General features: G+C 38.6%; 1 protein-coding gene across 4 annotated transcripts in view; it reads right to left on the bottom strand.

Moving 5' to 3' along the window:
* The window catches only part of esyt2a (extended synaptotagmin-like protein 2a), a 66,784-nt gene that overhangs the window by 19,621 nt on the left and 29,497 nt on the right, over window positions 1–17,666 (bottom strand). For all 4 annotated transcript variants that reach the window (XM_033650212.2, XM_033650213.2, XM_033650215.2 and 1 more), the window contains exons 7-8: window positions 17,341–17,430; window positions 5,009–5,064 (exon numbers count right to left, since the gene is read on the bottom strand). In XM_033650212.2, coding sequence (XP_033506103.2) covers window positions 5,009–5,064; window positions 17,341–17,430 — 146 coding nt within the window. The remainder of the gene's footprint in view (window positions 1–5,008; window positions 5,065–17,340; window positions 17,431–17,666) is intronic.

The raw sequence follows: 17,666 nt of genomic DNA, 5'->3' as shown, positions 1-17,666 counted from the left end.
AAAATATATTGACCGTTCAACGAAAACAAGAAAGTGAAGGTGTCACCCGGGAAATGATGTGCCTTTTCCACTATTTTCTGACATTTTATAGACACATGAGTTAGTTGTAAACGCAATCTTCAGAGTCATCGATAACAAAAATATTGTTTGCAGCTTGAGATCACTTATTTGTTTGAGAGTAGGTCCAAACTGATGACAGTGTTAGAGTAACAGGGACAGTGTGTAAGGAAAGAGATGTTGAAATTAAAAAATTAAATACATTTTTATCTCCTGGGGTGATGGCAGAAATCTGACAGGCTGAAATCTTACAACCTGAGCAAATTCAACCACATCACTTTTTGCGTGATTAGAGAATATCACCACCACCAACACAAACTGGTTAACAGGTTGTATGGCCTGTGTATAGCTGACAGGACTTTTGTACAGTTTGCATGGACCACATAAACAAAACACCTAGCTGATATTTGGTCTCATTTCCTCTAGAGGGCAGCAGCAACCTGTGCTAAAACACAGCTGCAGCACCTTACTACAGAAATACATTCCCCCTGTAAGAGCTGAACCTGGGTCAGTTTCAGATTACAGTTTAATATGAGTGCAAAGTTTATTTTAGCCGATTTCTGGTCTGCTCATTAACCAAACACCCAAGGGTGACCCAGGTTTTCCTGTTGCTTCAGGGCAAATTGCAAATCATCTCTGACGACATGATGAGCACTCTCACACTGACACACAGGAAGAGAGTGAGAAGGGTGGGGTGAGGGCAGGTCTTTAGCACGATCACTGCAGACACAGGCACACACACACACGCTGGTGTTTTCCTACAAACTTGTCAAACAAGGAAAGCCACATTTCATAGGGCGGAGTCTTTTGGAAACCGCAGCGAGTTTCTCTGCTGAAAACAAACAGTAAACCAGGATCAACAGGTCAATATAGAGGAATACAGTTAGCATTGTGGTACGGGATGGCCACCTGCAGGCTGCTGTGTTCTTGTTGCATGGCGTCTTTCTGCATTTAAAATAATGGGTGGAAGTGCAATAAAAAACAATCAATAATACTGAAGTCTGGGTTGAATGTCAGATTTTAGAACAGTTTCAGCTTTAACTGTCTCATGCTTGCTGCTTGGCTCTATGTTGGTCTACCACTTTGATCCAGACTGAAATGTCTCAACAACTATTGGGTGGAAAATTTTCATCAGACGATGGTGAGCTCTTGACTTTTTCCTCTAGCACCACGTAGAGGCTAAAATTTATAGTTTTGAGTGAAATGCCTCAACAACTACTGAACCAAGTGCCATGAAACTTAGTTCGCACATTCCTGTTCCCTTCAGGATGAATCGTAATAAGTTTGGTGATCCCCTCACTTTACATCTAGCACAGAAATCAGCCCATCAGTCTTAGCTGTACTTTGTTTTACTTCACCTCTTATTCAGATACGTTTTCTTAACTCTTCACACAGCAACACACCGACATCACACAATTGGCCAAATATTCAATTTTCTGTCTTTGCTCCACTTGTACAGACATTATGTTTTCTCTCTCTGCTCCTCTGTATCATTCTGTATCCACATTAAACACAATAAATAAAATAAAGTCCCCTTTTACTGTATGTGTGCATGTAATTGAAGGAACGGCAACACCAGGCTATGTCTCCATGTGAGATTACAATCAGATGTGATTGTGTGACACAACTTAAATCAGCTACTCCTTAATGTTTCAATGATCTGTTCATTTGAAAATGCTTATCAGCTGTGTTAATATAGCTTCTGGGATGCTGTTGGTACACAAGTAGAGGCTTCATACTGTATGTAAAGTTTTGAGCATTAGGTTTTTATTTCTGGCATGCTGTGTGCAAGCATTTGTAAATAAGTCAAGACAGATCTATCCTTTTTGTACTGGGTAAGCTTGAATGTAAAAAAAATGTAAGCAGTTTAATAATAGATACGAAGCACAGATACATGTTGTGCTAATGGTGTTTATGAGTTTTGAAATTGTGACTAAAGAGTGGACAAAGGATGTTTGTGACTTAAAAAAATAAGTTTTTATTGGTAAATGTTAGCATGCTAAACTATGATAATGAACATGGTAAATATTATACCTGCTGAACATAAGTATGTTAGCCATGTCATTGTGAGCAGATTAGTACAGTGGCATTAGCATTTAGCTACAGCTTCACAGATGCCACCTCTGGATCAGCCCCTGCTGGAGTGAACCACACAACAAAATGTGTACAGTTACATTTGTAGGGCTGATATTTTTTAAATATCATGAATGTTAATCTGGACTTTGGTAACTCTGGAAGGGGACCTTAGGTTCTGGTTTTACTTCAGCTCCAAAAACTCTTGAAATGAAACCACAACTGCTGTCTGAGGCATGTGCACTAGTTTTTTTGTTTTTTTGCAATGCACTGACATGCAAATTACAAAGACACTACTACAGCTGCAATGACTAGCCGGTTAATCTGTTAGTCAATCGACAGAAAGTTAACTGGCAACTATTTGGATCACTGAATAATTGTTTAAGTCGTTTTTCTAAAGCCAAATATATACTGCTTTGATGTGTATTAAATGTGAGAATGGGATGCTTTTCTTTGTCATACATGATTAACTGAATAGCTTTAGATGTTTTGGACTGTTGGCTGGATTAAACATACCTCTGGGAAATTACACCGGGCATTGTTTACTCTTTTCTGTCGTTTTATCAGCGATGCAATTAATCAAGAATATTAAAGGCAGATTAAACCATAATGAAAATAATCATTAGCTGCAGCTCTGGCAGTGATGACAGGTGTAGTGTTGTCGTCAGTGCATATTTTTACTGTCAAATCTGAAGTTTAGCGCTGCCGTGTCTTCCTCGAGGCTGACGCAGAACTAAAAGAAATCCCATCTTGAAATGTTCCTTCCTAATCCACCCAACATCACATCTCTGTCTGCAGCGGCTCTCCTTTCATAATCATGTTTCTATAAATACCAACACTTAGCGGTGAAAAAATAAAGGTCATAATCCATTCTGTGATCCGCTGGTTAATGTAATGGTTTCAGCAGCACAGCCTGAGAGCCTGATAGACCGCTCCGGCTGCTCGTCCACTGGGAATGTCTCTTCAAAGCACCGGCTTCATTTTGTCATTATACCAAACTGGAAGGATGTGCTTCTGCACGCCCCATAACGTCCTGAGTACCCAGCATGCTTTTAGTTCTCCTACTGTTGAGAGTTCGCATTAATCATATGTGATATTTTCTGACAAGGGCAAAAAAGAAATGCTTTTCTCTAACCTATACCAGCTTTGTAAAAGCATCCCAGATTCTGTTTAACGACTCTTTAGTGATGTTTCTATCAACATTTTGCAGAAGCATATTTCCATCAAATATATTCTAGTGAACATGGCAGCATTACATAATTAATGACAGACAGTATCAAAGTTAAATTCAGTAGAGTAAGATTCTTTACACGTAGTTGTGGCTTTCTGGTGGAGTGCAGGCCTATAATGTTGAGAGGCAGCAAAAGAGAGTTTTATCTACAGTAGAAGAGGAAGGATGACAGCATCTCTTTTTTCATATGCAAACTCTCTGCTTGCAATATTTAAGCTTTTCATAACATTTCTGGCATTTCTATCTATCATTTTCATGCACAATTCAAATTTGTGCATTAAAAAATATTTGCTCAATCTGTGTTAGGTTTTATATTTCATCTTATACTTTGGAATAAACAGATAAAGAACCAGTTAGTTTGACAAAGCTGTATAAAGAGAACTAGATGATGTGGGATTAAAGGTTCCTGGTCCACAGTTTTTACAGATGTCCCTTTTTTTAGCAGCAGTGTTTGGGGAGATGCATTTTGGACACAAATGAAAACAATTCTGGTTTCAAACTTTTGAGAACAATGCAAGTGTTTTATAAGGGAGGAAATACAATATTTGTGTTTTTTAGTCCTCAAGGTAAGTAACCCACAATGCAAACATACCTTTTGTTTGTTAACAAAAAAAAAAAAAACTCCACAGAGCAAATGTAACATTTCCATGAGCTCAACAGACCAACTCAAAACACAAGAATGAAAATGGAGGAGGATTTTCCTTCTTGCAAAAATACTTAAATACTTAGTCAACTATGATAAATGCTACTGTATATGGCACTCTGTACTGCACTATGCAGTCACACTGTGCGTCATTTGAATGAGAAATTTGAATTCATCCTCTCTGAAGTCATTTCATTGCCGTCATAATGTGCCCAACATTTGCATTGGAGAGGGTCCAGTTAAACCATAACAATATTTTCATCCAATCTAATATGAAGTTGAAATATTCCCACAATGCAATGTCAGAAGACTGGTAAAGAAATAAACATTTACAGAGCATTACAGCTGAATATTGATCCTAAATAACAACTGCTTATTGTGTATTATTATTTTATTATTTTATGTGGGAAACCATGAAAGAATCAGTGACATCTGCGAGGTTCCTCATCTATGAGGTAACAGTGACCAGTATATATATATATATATATATATATATATATATATATGTGTGTGTGTTTGTGTGGATGTGTGTGCATTATGTGGTCTGCATATAGTACACATAGGATGTGCACAGTGTGTGTGAGAGCACGTCCACATGAAGACAAAATAGACACAGTTATGACATCGTGTCTCAATTACACACACACACACACACACACACACACACACACACACACACACACACACCTTTCGTACCTTTCGTAATGATGGCCAGGTGGCTTCACACAGTTCTACAGGGGGCTAGCTGGCTATTATGGACAGCAGCTCTGTGTGTGTGTGTGTGTGTGTGTGTGTGTGTATGTGTGCTTAGGATGTGGCTGCTCGGCTCTTAACAACAAAGTAGATTAATTCCAGTTCAAATTAATGGATGCACAGATCAACACATGACACACAGTCATGCAATGCAAATACACTAATTCAAGACACACACACACACACACACACACACACACACGCTCATGAGACTTCAACACAGTCATCGCACATTAGATGCAGTTGCTTACTTTAGACCAGGAATGTCCAGCATGTTTGTGAGTCCTGTCCAATTGATGTCCAGCAACTGAAAGAGAGAGAAGAAATATGATTTAGATTACAATAAAATAGGGGAGAAAAATGTTTCAGAGGTAAAACATGGTCTCCAATCCAGCTAACTGCTCCTGTTAATGAAAAACACACACACTTGGAAACTAAGACTTCCCACCACAGTTCAGCTTTTATGGAGATAATCAACTGCATGTACGACCAGACATTTCATGCAGCACCTTTCTTCACAAAAAGTTCAGAGTTTGTGTTGAAAATATATAAAAAATACACAAAAATACCACAACAAAATTTCATTCTCAGACTTTTTTTTGGCAATGTCAAGGTTTTGTGTCAGTTTGTCAGGAAATAAATAATCTGTAAATTTGCATATTTATGAGAAGAATTCAATGTTTTATTAACTATCAAATGATGATAATTTTTCTATAAAAGCAGGCTACGTTTAATGGTATTTATGACACATTTAATGGTTTGTAAGAATATTTTTGGGGCGATGTTGTGGTATTAAAATAGACAAAATTATTAGGGCTGGGTATCGATTCAGATTTTCCAGATCGATTTGATTCGATTTTCAAGGACTCAGTTCGACCCGATTCGCGATTCGATTCGATTCGATTCAATTCAGTTCAATATCGATTCAGTCAAGTATATTTCAATTATGATACAAAATTTGCTTGGATATTAAGATATTTTCTGAGAACTAATGAAGTATATTTAACAAGGAACCCTCTGACCTGGTGCATTACTATTAAAAATACTGTTTACATTAAGAATTGACCCCAAAGCAGTACATTAGTCATCATGTACTTTTATTTAACATTACCTGACCAATACATACAAAATAAATATTTTAAATTAAATCTAATCACAAGGCAGACAATTTAAATGAAGTGGCTACAAAAAATGTAAACAAAGGACATCCACAAGTTTGCTGCCTGTAACCGTCTTATAAACCACTACAGTGGTTGTGATGCACACATTGACTGTATCAGAAGAGAAACAATATACGTAGGTGAACCCTGCAGCAAAGTGAACCCTCTTCCTCAGAGAAGATCTTTGCTTCCCAGTTTGTTCCTGGCGGCAGAGCAGAGTGAACCGTCTTTCTTCTCAGAGGATCTTTGTCCCATGAGAGCAGGCACGCTGCTCTCTGTGTCCGCAGTTTAAACAATGTTCGCTGGCGATTTGACAGTCACTAGAAGCACATTATGACCCTTTGTAAAAGTTTCTGTGTGGTACATGTGTTGTACATGAGCTAACGTTAGCGGCTAAGGAAGGACTGAGAGGCTGTCCGGTATGTGTGTGTGTGTCTGAGTGTCTGAGGAGCGTCAGTACGTTAGCTTGTTAGCCGTAATGTTAGCCTTGCTGTTTGTCATGTTAATGTTATCGTCGGCAGCCCCGAATAGCATGCCAACGCTAAGTTAACTTTACCAGCAGATCTGCATGAGGTACAAACTGAGGCTACAGTTAGAAGTGTGCTGATGCTTAGTGGTATTTCTTAATCTTTTCTGTGAAACTGATGTGCATTTAATAAACATTCGTACATTATTAGCGTCATATTTTTAAGGGAAAATGCGAGTGAAAATACTTGCACCGTAGACCCATGCCTTCAGTGGATGTGCTCCCACCATTGTTTGCTGCTCTGTCTTCATTCAGTGTCCGGCCGTCTCGCGAGATCTCACGCCATGACCTCAGGTGCTAAATGTTGATCTCGCGAGACTACTTGATAGTACTGCAGGCTGCTGCAGGCTGCTACCGGCTTTACAACACGTCCACGGAGGAAAATAGTCATAGTAAAAGATCGATTTTTTAATTAATGAATCGATATCGTGCCATTTAAAGGAAAATCGATTCGGATCGATTAAATCGATTTTTTCAACCCAGCTCTAAAAATGATTAAATAAATGCTGGAACTAAATATTTGCAATTACTCTAATCTGCTCAATCTTAATAAAAAGTCTAATCCTAAACTAAAAATGCTTTGAGGAACACTGTATATCTCACTCGCACTGAGTTCTTCTTCTACACATTATCAGCTCCCCACTCTCTGACGGCATCATGACTCAGCAGAGCAGCAGCAGGAGCTGAGGAGCCCGACTCTCAAATTCAATCGACCCGATAATCAATAGAGCCGAGCAGATTGTGTTAGCCTTCGGACATCCAGGAAGTATGTTGTAAGGTACTTTAGAAATGATGTTACATTAGCACATAAACAGCTGTTAGGTGCTACAGTAGATAAGAAAAAGTCAAAGTAAGACACAAAATGTGAAAACAGTTTTCTCATCAACACTAAAAGAACCGCTGATGGGACATTATGCAAAGAAATACTCAGTAAGTGAAAAACAACAGAGACAGACAGAAAACACAGCGTTTACAGCAGTAATGAAGATCTCCTTATATTAATATAAATCAATTTAGCCAAGATGGATTCATTTTTAGTAACATAATCAATTTATAGCTAGTCAGAAAAAACTCGAGGTTTACATTCTTAACAGTATAAAAAACAACTAAAAAAAAAAAACAAACACAAATAAGGTTTGAAAAAATACCTAATAATAATAACATAACTAACATAAACATATCACATTACCATTTTTGTAAATGATCCCTCAAATTTGGTTATTAAAAAACTGAGACCATATAAGATATGTACTGAGCAGAGCACTGAATGGTGGAAAAATAAACTTATCAGTGCATATCTTGCCCTTAAATGTCATCTTATTCTGCAGACATATACGGAAAGAATGACAATAAAAAGTGATCATAGTAATACATTTAAACCTAGAAAACTAGGAGACAATAAAAGCACAGGACAGAGTTGAGCAGGGCATAAAATCAAACATTAAAAGCAGTGTCACAAAGGTACAGATACCAATATGTCTGCAGTGAGCCAACAGGGGATGATACAGAGGATAAGCTCTGGTTTGAATGTGGAAAAAAAATCAATCTGTATTTGTCTGTATGAATTAAAAATTCACTTTGTACAAACACTCTAGTGATGAAGCAATGCACTCTGATCTAATGTAATGCTCTTTCCCCCTCTCAGTGAATTTGTACTCTTCCAACAGCATGATGGAGGAACAAGAGTGCAATGCTGAACATAAGTAATGTGCAGCAGCTTTTTTGACATCTTTACTCTAGATGGCAAAATTGTGGATAAAGGTAAGGCTATGTGCTGATGTAAAATGCAACAACAAATCTAAGACATTATCTACCTTTTGAATTATTTTTTGACAAAGTGACTGTCCTACTGAGTGTGTGTGACTTCAGTGCACACGACTACAGGCTCCATAACCTCTTGGCATGGCAAAAAAAGAAAAAGAAGAAAACAAATCCAACTGGCTTTCAGAAGGAGCGCAGACAGATTATCACAATCCCATAACAATATGAAGTTGCGATGGGATCTATAAAAGACAGACTCCTGAATTCACCACTACAATGCTTTCACCATTTCAGTTATTCAACATAAGCTGTTAACACTGACCTCCCAGACCGTGTGTCTGAGCCTTTCAGCTGGTCAAGTACAGACAGAACAGTATGAAGATATGTAATGATAATCCTTAAGGAGGTGCTGCACCGCACCATGTATTTATTGGCATAACAGCAAAAATTCTGTGCAAATCTGAGTTTGCACAGATGATGAAACCCAACGCTGCAGGTCAGCGATCAGATCCACATTTCAAAAAGGGAAAAATCCAAACATTTTAACTTTTTATATTCAGCCTGGTTTTCTAACCCAGTTATGAGGCTTATATACTTCAACATAAAACTGGGTTACCTGAGCAACCAGATTATGGAGGAGGAAGTCACATTTTGAACATTAAGTCAATCAGTTTGTCAGACAGGAACCTCCAAACAGTCATGCAGTAATAGGCAAGGCTGAAGCACGGCACAAATACCTGACACACCCTGAAATCTGCTAAATATTGTGGTTACTGCTGCTGTCATAGCAGCTAACACTGGTGCTAACAACTGCATTACAAGCAGCAATAATTATACAGGACAGCTGCAGTAGCTGGAGTAGAATTAGTACTGTTATACCTGCATGTAGTACTAGCAGTGATGGAGCAATAACTATAGTAGGAATAGTAGCAGAGGCAGTATTAGTACACAATATGGCCAGAGGTATATGGACATACATGTGATTCCCAAATCCAATAATAACAATAACAGCCCCAGAACAACAAGTACACAACAGTATGTGAACAGGGAGTCCAAATAGCTTAGAGGTAGCAATTATACTAGAATTACTGCCTCGTGGTTGTGTGCCTCCGCCAACCAATCAAGTTGCAGTTTACATCCATATCTTCCCAGACTCACATGTAGCAGTGACAATGCTTCAAATATGGATGTTGCTGCAAAGAAGCTATATATTCTAAGACATGGACGCTTCACACATCTTCAACCCCACAGTATGGACGATCTGTACAATCAGCACAGTTTCAAGATGGACACCCAAGATTAGTGTCACCAATTCAGTATCTGACAGAATATTTGAGTTCCTTCTGTTCCTGAGTTATGGTTTGAAAAATGGCCACAAAAATATTATGATGCTGATTATCACTTCATCATTTTATCCCATTTAACATTATTAGTGAGACCACCAAAACCAGTTCATCCTCGAGTCGAAGTGGACGTTCGTGCCAAATTTAAGAAGATTCCCTCAAGGTGATCTTGAGCTATCACCTGATGAGAATGGAATGGTTGGATGGACAGAAGAACAACCTGAAAACATAACCTCCAGCCATGGCTGTTGCCCATGCAGACGCTTAAAAAGTGGTGCCAACAGCTGAAGCTGCTAGTAGTACCAGTAATTCTAGTATTAGTAGTAACAGCAGCGATAACTCGACTTTCATTTGAATGGTCCTTTTACAATAAAGACGTATTTCTTCAGCATTTTATAAAACTCTGTTGTCCAAGCAAACTGTAATAAAAATTAGCAAATTAGTAATTTGCTGCAACAATAAACTAATTGATCAATTAGTCGACAACAACAAATTAATTAGCAACTATTTTGATTAATCACTGATGTTATTGTTAAAGCACAAATCGTCACATTTGATGGTTCCAGCTTCTCAGATGCAACAATTTGTTGCCTTTCCTTGTCTTACATTATACTAAATTGGATATTTTAAGGTTTTCGACAAAACACGGCATCTGATGACATCACAATTTTAAGCTTTCCAATAATGTAAATAATCTTTATTTACAGCCTTATAAATGTTAAAAGATTCTTCTGATACAATGCACAGCAGTGTTAAACAGTTCACTATATAAAACAATAACATAATTTATGTTAAATGCCATGAACTGCATTCCACTGCTATATATTAATTTATTTTACATGTGACTTCTTGTTGCCATATCATGACATATGCTGTGATATGTACAAAAAGTGTAGAAAGTATATTGATATTGTGACATATCAAACACCTTGATTTGTCAAGTTATATAGTATTTACTGTGACAGAGTTCATTTGGTGAAAATTCAACTGAGAGACTAGAGTGTCCATTTTTGTCGAATGCAAGAATTAAGTACCTGCACTAATGCAAAACATTCAGTGAACCCTACATCAACCCAACCCTGCTTACTGATTAACAACATAACTGATTATGACAAGAGATATCGAGGGACAAGCTGCTCTGGTGAAGTCAGTCTCATGGCATATCATCATCATGCCCAACCCAAAAGTCGCTGAAGAAATGAGAGTTGAAGCTGCAGTGATAGCAGCTGCATTATCATTAGTAGCAAGTGACTGTTACAGCAGTAAAAGCAGTACTAAGAGCAGTCATTATAGCAGCAGCAGCATAGTAGTTGAAGTATTAAAAATGACCCTGATAGTAGTAGGAGTATAAAGAGCAGTGCAGCTACAGCTCTTGCAGTTCTAGCAGCAGCAAATACTGACGAAAACATGGGCGAAATGTCCATACAGAAGCCTAGAGTTTTGTGGTTTACTGCTTGCTGCCCTCCTTTGTCAGCACGGGGGCAGAAAAATCCCACTTTTTAGAATAGGTTGTAGTCTGGATGGAGCTAAGGTGGGGCGGGCAAGCAGCAACTACCAGGCCTGAGAGAGACAGGCTGAGACAGGGAGGCTCTTTGTCCTGATAATCAGGACGATTTGGTTTCACAAGAGTAAACAAATCAATCAGAAGTGAAGAGAAGAAGTGTCTGTGAATCAGTCTGCAGTGATCCTGCAGCAGATGTGGACCCCTGACTGCAGGTCAGTGTTCAATCATCATCACACAAACTGTACGGTCTGGTTCACAAGACAAACACCAGACTCGTGTTGGGAAGGCACCCAGCTCAAAATAACATCAGTCCACAGACCATAAAAGGAGAGTGAGCCGCGTGCCAACTGTCAAGGTTAACGTATATGTGCACTTAAGGTGGAATGACCTGACGTCAGCATGTTTGTGTTTTAAAACATATTATTGACATAGTAAGGAGGAAGTTTCTGTTTACGAGTAGAGGAAGGAGGAGTGTGTATGTCTGTTTAAGATTTATAGTGACCGCAAAGTAGAAAAAGGTTATAAAAGAGGCTTAAAATGTCAAGTACTGGAGTCCGTTACAGGGAAATCAATGAGAAAAACATTGGAAAATAATAACAACACTAACTAGTGAAATCAAATAATAGAATAATAATAAAGAAAATTAAAAAACCCACACATTTTTACAGCAGATAAATAATTGGCAGCTAAACTTTTAATCTCATCACCTGGGGCCGTATTCACAAATATGCTGAGAATACTGTCAAAGAGCTCCTAACTTAGCCTAAAGGTTTTTTAGTTAGGAGTCCTAGCTTAGAAGTGATTTGGGAAAGTTCTCAGAGCAACTCGAGGAAGGAACAGAAACTTGGTTGACCCTGTTGCTAGGTATGATGCATTCTTTTAACAGATGTGATTGGTTGTCAGACACGCCCTTTTGTGAGCCTGCAAGGTGTGGACACCCAGTGGAAATGAAATGAACTGCTGACTGTGAAAGTGTTGTCATTGTTTTGTGCTGATGGAAGGTTGAGACAGACCGAAGTCATCACTGCTGCACTGATGCATTTGTCCAGTTTTCCAAATATCTTAGTGTTGTGATTATTTTATTTCTGGCATTATAAAGTTATTGAGTTAGGTGGGAAATGCGTGCGTACCCCTTGTTAACAACAACAGTAACTCAGATTGAGATACAGATTCTCTTTTATCAAAACCCCAAATGATTGAGTTGTTTTTTTCCACCTGGACCTTTATGCTCTGCTTTTTCTCCTCTAATCATCACGCTGTAATCTGTGACAGGCTGTCATGCTACCATAACTATCGCATATTCACATATATGTTTTTTTTTTGGGAGCCATGAGCATCGCGTAGGTTTACATTACCAAAGGTTTATGACAAGCCGCTAAAAGAGTCTGAGAAGTCCGGGGCTGTTCATAAAACATTCAGGACACCCAGATCTAACGACGCCACAGTTTATTCCACACTACTGAAGCTGCTCCTCTTTTTGGAACCACTGCAGAGTGGGTAATAACTTCACTTTCAGCCATGCTTGTTGTTGCCATGGGTAACCGTATGACGTCAATATGTAAACAAACTGAAATATCGCGAGTATCATGATATGAATTTTTCATATCATATTAAAAGTTATACTGGTTATTATCACGAACGAGATAATAAGGGCACCCCTACTGTATTGTTTAGTTAATTTCCCCTTAAGAAGCTTGAAGGTTTCCACCCCCCTCTTTTAAGAAATATTCTGATATTACCCAAGACTAATGTTCAGTGCAGTGAAGTGTTTGCATCAAATTATATTTCAATTACCAAAAGTTAAAGTACTAATTATGCAGAATGGCCCACTTAAAAATCAAATATATCACTGAGTTATAATTACTGACAAATTAATGTGTTGATGGCATCATGATGTTGGTGGAAGTGGAGCTAATTTTATTTACTTTATATACTGCTGGGTAGCATGTAATTTTCTCCTATGGATCAATAATGTTTTATCTTACATTGAATAGTATATTTGTGATTATATTTTGTGTTATTGATCTGAATCTTTACACTCAAGTTACAATATTTGCATCTGAACTGTTCTGGAGAAGAAGCATAAAGTAGCAGAAAATGGACTCAAGTAAAATCTCAAACTCTACTACTTTTTGATCTTTTTGTTCAGACAGCGCAGCATCAGCTGACGACACTTCCTAAAATCCCAATTACTCAAAGAGAAGTGAAAATGAGATTTTAAAAAAAAGAAAATGTAGAAGTTCAACACCTGCTTTGTGAACAGTGTTGTGCAGGCAAAGCTGTGTGTAGAAAACACTGACATGTTGTCTTAACTGTGCAAACAGTAAAGCCTCAAGTGGTCCCTTTATTAAAATTTTTACAGCATTAAAGAATCTCCCCTTCGCTCTCTCTGTTACATAATGACGTCTATCTTGACCCTTCACACCAGACAAAAACAACTAATCATTTGAGTCGTTCTTGTCACTCATGTCTGTAATGTTCTGTTGAGTAACCTGCCCCCTCTTTGGGAACATTGAGAACAAATATTTAGAACTATTTTTTTTTCTTAAGACAAGTCGTGTCCTGACCTTAAATGTTTTGTCGATTCGATAATGTGGTAGCTCCCAGCTCTCTGTGATTTAGTCTTGTAGACAGTAATTTTACAGACTCCTTCCAATTTCCCGTCTGCAGTGTAGATATTCTGAGCAGCAGGATTGCTGCCTTTCATCTGTGTGCGTGTTAACCAGTGTGAGTATGTCTGAGTGAGAAAGAGAAAATGGTTGTGTCTTCTCGAGCATCTATCCCTGTGGTCTCTCCAGAAAGAAGACTTTCAACTTGTCACCAGGAAAACAGGCAGTTTGGAGCTCAGCTTGTCTGAGAGCTGGCGACTGCACAAAATTATGTGAATGTTCACACGTCAGTCAAATTTCCTCTGTCAGTCAGATCTACAGGAAACACATTGAGGGACTAACATGAGACAAATAAGTCAAGATTTGTCAAACTCCATGTGGCATAGGCCGAAATATCCTGATTCATAATCCTTTGTACAGCGTCTAAAACACTGGATTCTACACTTCCCATAATGTAACTTGATCCTTCCTTGCAGGGAGATACCCACATTTACCTATCTCCACATTTTCAGTTTGCTACAGATGCTTTCTGTACACATGACACTCATGTGATGTTAGTTAGGCTATGTAAACTGATTTTCATCTGTGAAATTGTTCCTCTTTAATCCTCATGTGAGACTCTCCCTTAATGTCCGTCCATCAGTCTGCACAGATATGTGAAAGATTAATTAAATGTATAGTACATATGTACATGTGGCCATGTATTTGCGTGTGTATGCGTGTGCGAGAGTGTGCAGCACAGTTAAGTGGGCGTATGTCTTTCTGTGGCCTAGTTAGTGCTCTAGATGTAGACCACAGTGGACCACGCTGCCATGCAGCCAGGCTGGCACAGGAAGAGAATGAAAGAAGTGTGGGGGATTTCACAGAACAGCTCATGTCAGAAAATGATGACTGTCACTTAAAAATAACAGCACACAGGATATAATAATGCTTCAACTCCAGCATGGAAAGTAAAAAAGAACTTAAAGGGACAGTTACCCTAAAATAAAAAAAATGCATATCTTTCCTCTTACCTGTAGAGCTATTTCTCAATCTAGATTGTTTTGGTATCAGTTGCCAAGTGCTGAGTGGCCATAGAGACGTCTGCCTTCTCTCCAATATAACAGAACTAGATGGTGCTCAGCTTGTGGTGCTCAAAGCGCCAAAACAATACATATGAAAAAGTCAACAACAATGTCTCCTTCCGGAAATCACGACCCCGTCACGCAAGTTAATCCATAGACCTTGCTGTGAGCAGTTTTGCCACACTGTGCAGAAGGAAGAGTGCATTTATTGCTAGCTTACCTAGCCCCACAACGTTAGAGCTCAGCCAAGGAGGACGCTAATGATGTTTACATCTTGCACTGTCATGAGCACGAGCCTCTTGTCCATAAGAAGACTTCCATTTACGTAGTGATACGGTTACAGAATGTAGTTCGGAAGAAAGAAAATAGTTCCTGCATGAAATTGCTCACAACAAGGGTCATGATTTCTGGAAAAAGACATTGCTGTTGAGCCAAGTGCTATCTAGTTCCATTATACTGGAGAGAAGGCAGACATCTCTACAGCCAATATTTCCAACACTCTACAACTCACATCTAAATGATCTAGAATGATAAACAGCACTACAGGTCACAGGAAAAATATGTGTTTTGTTTGGGAGGTACTGTCCCTTTAATTTGCCATAATGCAAAATACAGTGTTGGCTGACTTTTGCTGCTAAATTTTTCTGTGGGTTGTGCTCTATGTGTAATAATTCAGACCAAAACGTTTTACTGCTAACCAAGCTAGCCACAGTACTTGCTATCTAAAGCTAATGTGTCGCTAATGCAATACTCTAAGTAACAGTCGGGCTAACTGTTGTGGCTTCACTAACGACTGTGTATCACTTCCTACTTAATGCTGGTTGGTTTGATACTCAATAACTGCTTTGTTGATATGTGAACACATTCTTCGTTCAGAGTGAAAGCCGTCTTCTTTGTTTGAACCTCACATTGTTTCAGACAGCCGTTATGGCAAGATGTACAAATAATGCATACCAGATAAAACCCAGACAAAGACTGGTATGTGAATCCAATGACATCACTAAAACAACGCACCACAACAATGCACCACAACAATGCACCGTGGTTACCAGTCCGCTGAGGATAACTAACGTTTCCTTGACAACTTTCAGGAAATTCACAGCAGGTTTCAAATTAAACTTTGACTGAATGTCACCAAACTCATTCAAGAAATCCAAAGTAATCAGAGGGTTCATCCAAGGTGAAGGAAACTTGAGTTTCATTCAAGCTGAAACATTTAAAAAACAGTCTTAGTGTCACTCTACCAAGTACAGATTTTTAATGCGCCTGGTTTATTGTCAAATCTACAAAATAGCTGCGAATAAGCTATAAACGCTATGAATTTGAAAATCCCCATGACAGTACACAACAAAACAAATTGTCCATATCTGATGGAACAGTAGTGATGTCAGGTCCTTTTTTGGCACTATAGATTAGAAGATGCAGCATCAACTCACACCCACCTAACAACAACGCTTTAAAGCAACTTGTCAGTGAACTCAGATGCAAAAGATACAGTTTAACTCGTCTTTCTGAACGTCTGGTGGTGCAGGAGGTATAAAGCTGCACTTCTGCATGAAAGAAGACTTGATCCAGATCAAATTCAGAAATGTATCCTCTTCTTACATCTTTATTTTATCACATATGCTCTATCTCAGCAAAGACCTGTGTGAGATCTCCACACCTCCACATTATGTTCAGTTACTCAGCACCTTCTGTGGTGATGACCTGCACGTGGGAGACGAGCAGTTTTCAGAAGGAAAGATGGAAATCTAGAATCCATCTAATAATCTTGCTCTTGAGCTTTTTCTGTGCAGTATCAGCTACAAGTTTGAGTGTTGCTGCTGTTGTGACTGATGCCTCCTTCTAAAACCTCTTATTCAGCCTGAAAATAGATTTTTGGGAGGAGAGGGAACAATTTCACATCTCTGTTTGAAGCTTTTGATGGGGAATCTTTTTGAGTGGGTACCGGTATCAAAGCCTGAATCTTGAAGATAAAATGTGTTGAAGCAAAGGAAGGAAGACAGCAGTCAGAGAGACGGAATGCACTGATAAAGGAGGACCAGGGCTGGGCAGCGTTCAGGAAGACTGAAGTGGAAAACGCTGAGGCATGGTACAACAGTACTGTACCAGCAGAATCATTATCACGTAACTCCACGCAGTATGTTTCAATATTCAACTGAAGGGTGGCCAACGTTATTGTAGGACATTATCAGCAATATTTCTGAAACCTATTAGACCAAAAAAATCTGAATTTGTGCTTCTGCAAAAATGCTTTTTAAAATCATTTCTGTGCATAACATGGCTCATTTTTTATCAAGGTTTTTCTTCAAAGCCTTTTAAAATTTCAAACATGGAGCTAGGTGGTCCTCCTTCAATCGATACACCAATGTTTGGCCAAGTAGGCATTGCTTATATGGTTTACTAACTTGTTCTCATTTTAAAAACTGAAGAAAGATAAAGCTTTGAAATGATTAAAATCCAGGTGAAAATCAGATTATAAAATATATGAGATATCAGCAGAGTAAAATTTTCTGGCTTACAAGGATTTAAAAGGAGATACCCTGGCATATATTCTGCTGCTACTGTATGAGTAAGTCACAGTCAGAGGATAAGGTCAAAGGTCAAGATACTCACTGGTTTCTTGAGGAAAAAGACGGACAGGGCTCCGATCAGAGGCATGTCCCCCAGCAGAGGCTCCATTACCACTCTCATCATTCCGTGAAGCTGGACAGAGGAAATAAAACATTATGAATCAGTCAGTTAGCCCTCAGTCATGTGTCTACTGTATTGTATCTAATTAAAACCTATTTATGTTCTTGTTTTTTCCATGGATTGTGAATTGTTCTTTTAGACTACATGACATTTATGTCTTTAGAGATGGTCAGTATGTCCGATTTGATGTCTGTCTAAGCTTCATGAGTAGAGCTGGGTACAGTTCAATTTCAGTAGTGCAACCAAAA

This window comes from Epinephelus lanceolatus, chromosome 12, assembly GCF_041903045.1.
Source record: "Epinephelus lanceolatus isolate andai-2023 chromosome 12, ASM4190304v1, whole genome shotgun sequence".
Taxonomy (NCBI): Eukaryota; Metazoa; Chordata; class Actinopteri; order Perciformes; family Serranidae; genus Epinephelus; species Epinephelus lanceolatus.
Note: the sequence above shows the minus strand (reverse complement) of the source record. Positions and strands in the feature narration are given on the sequence as shown.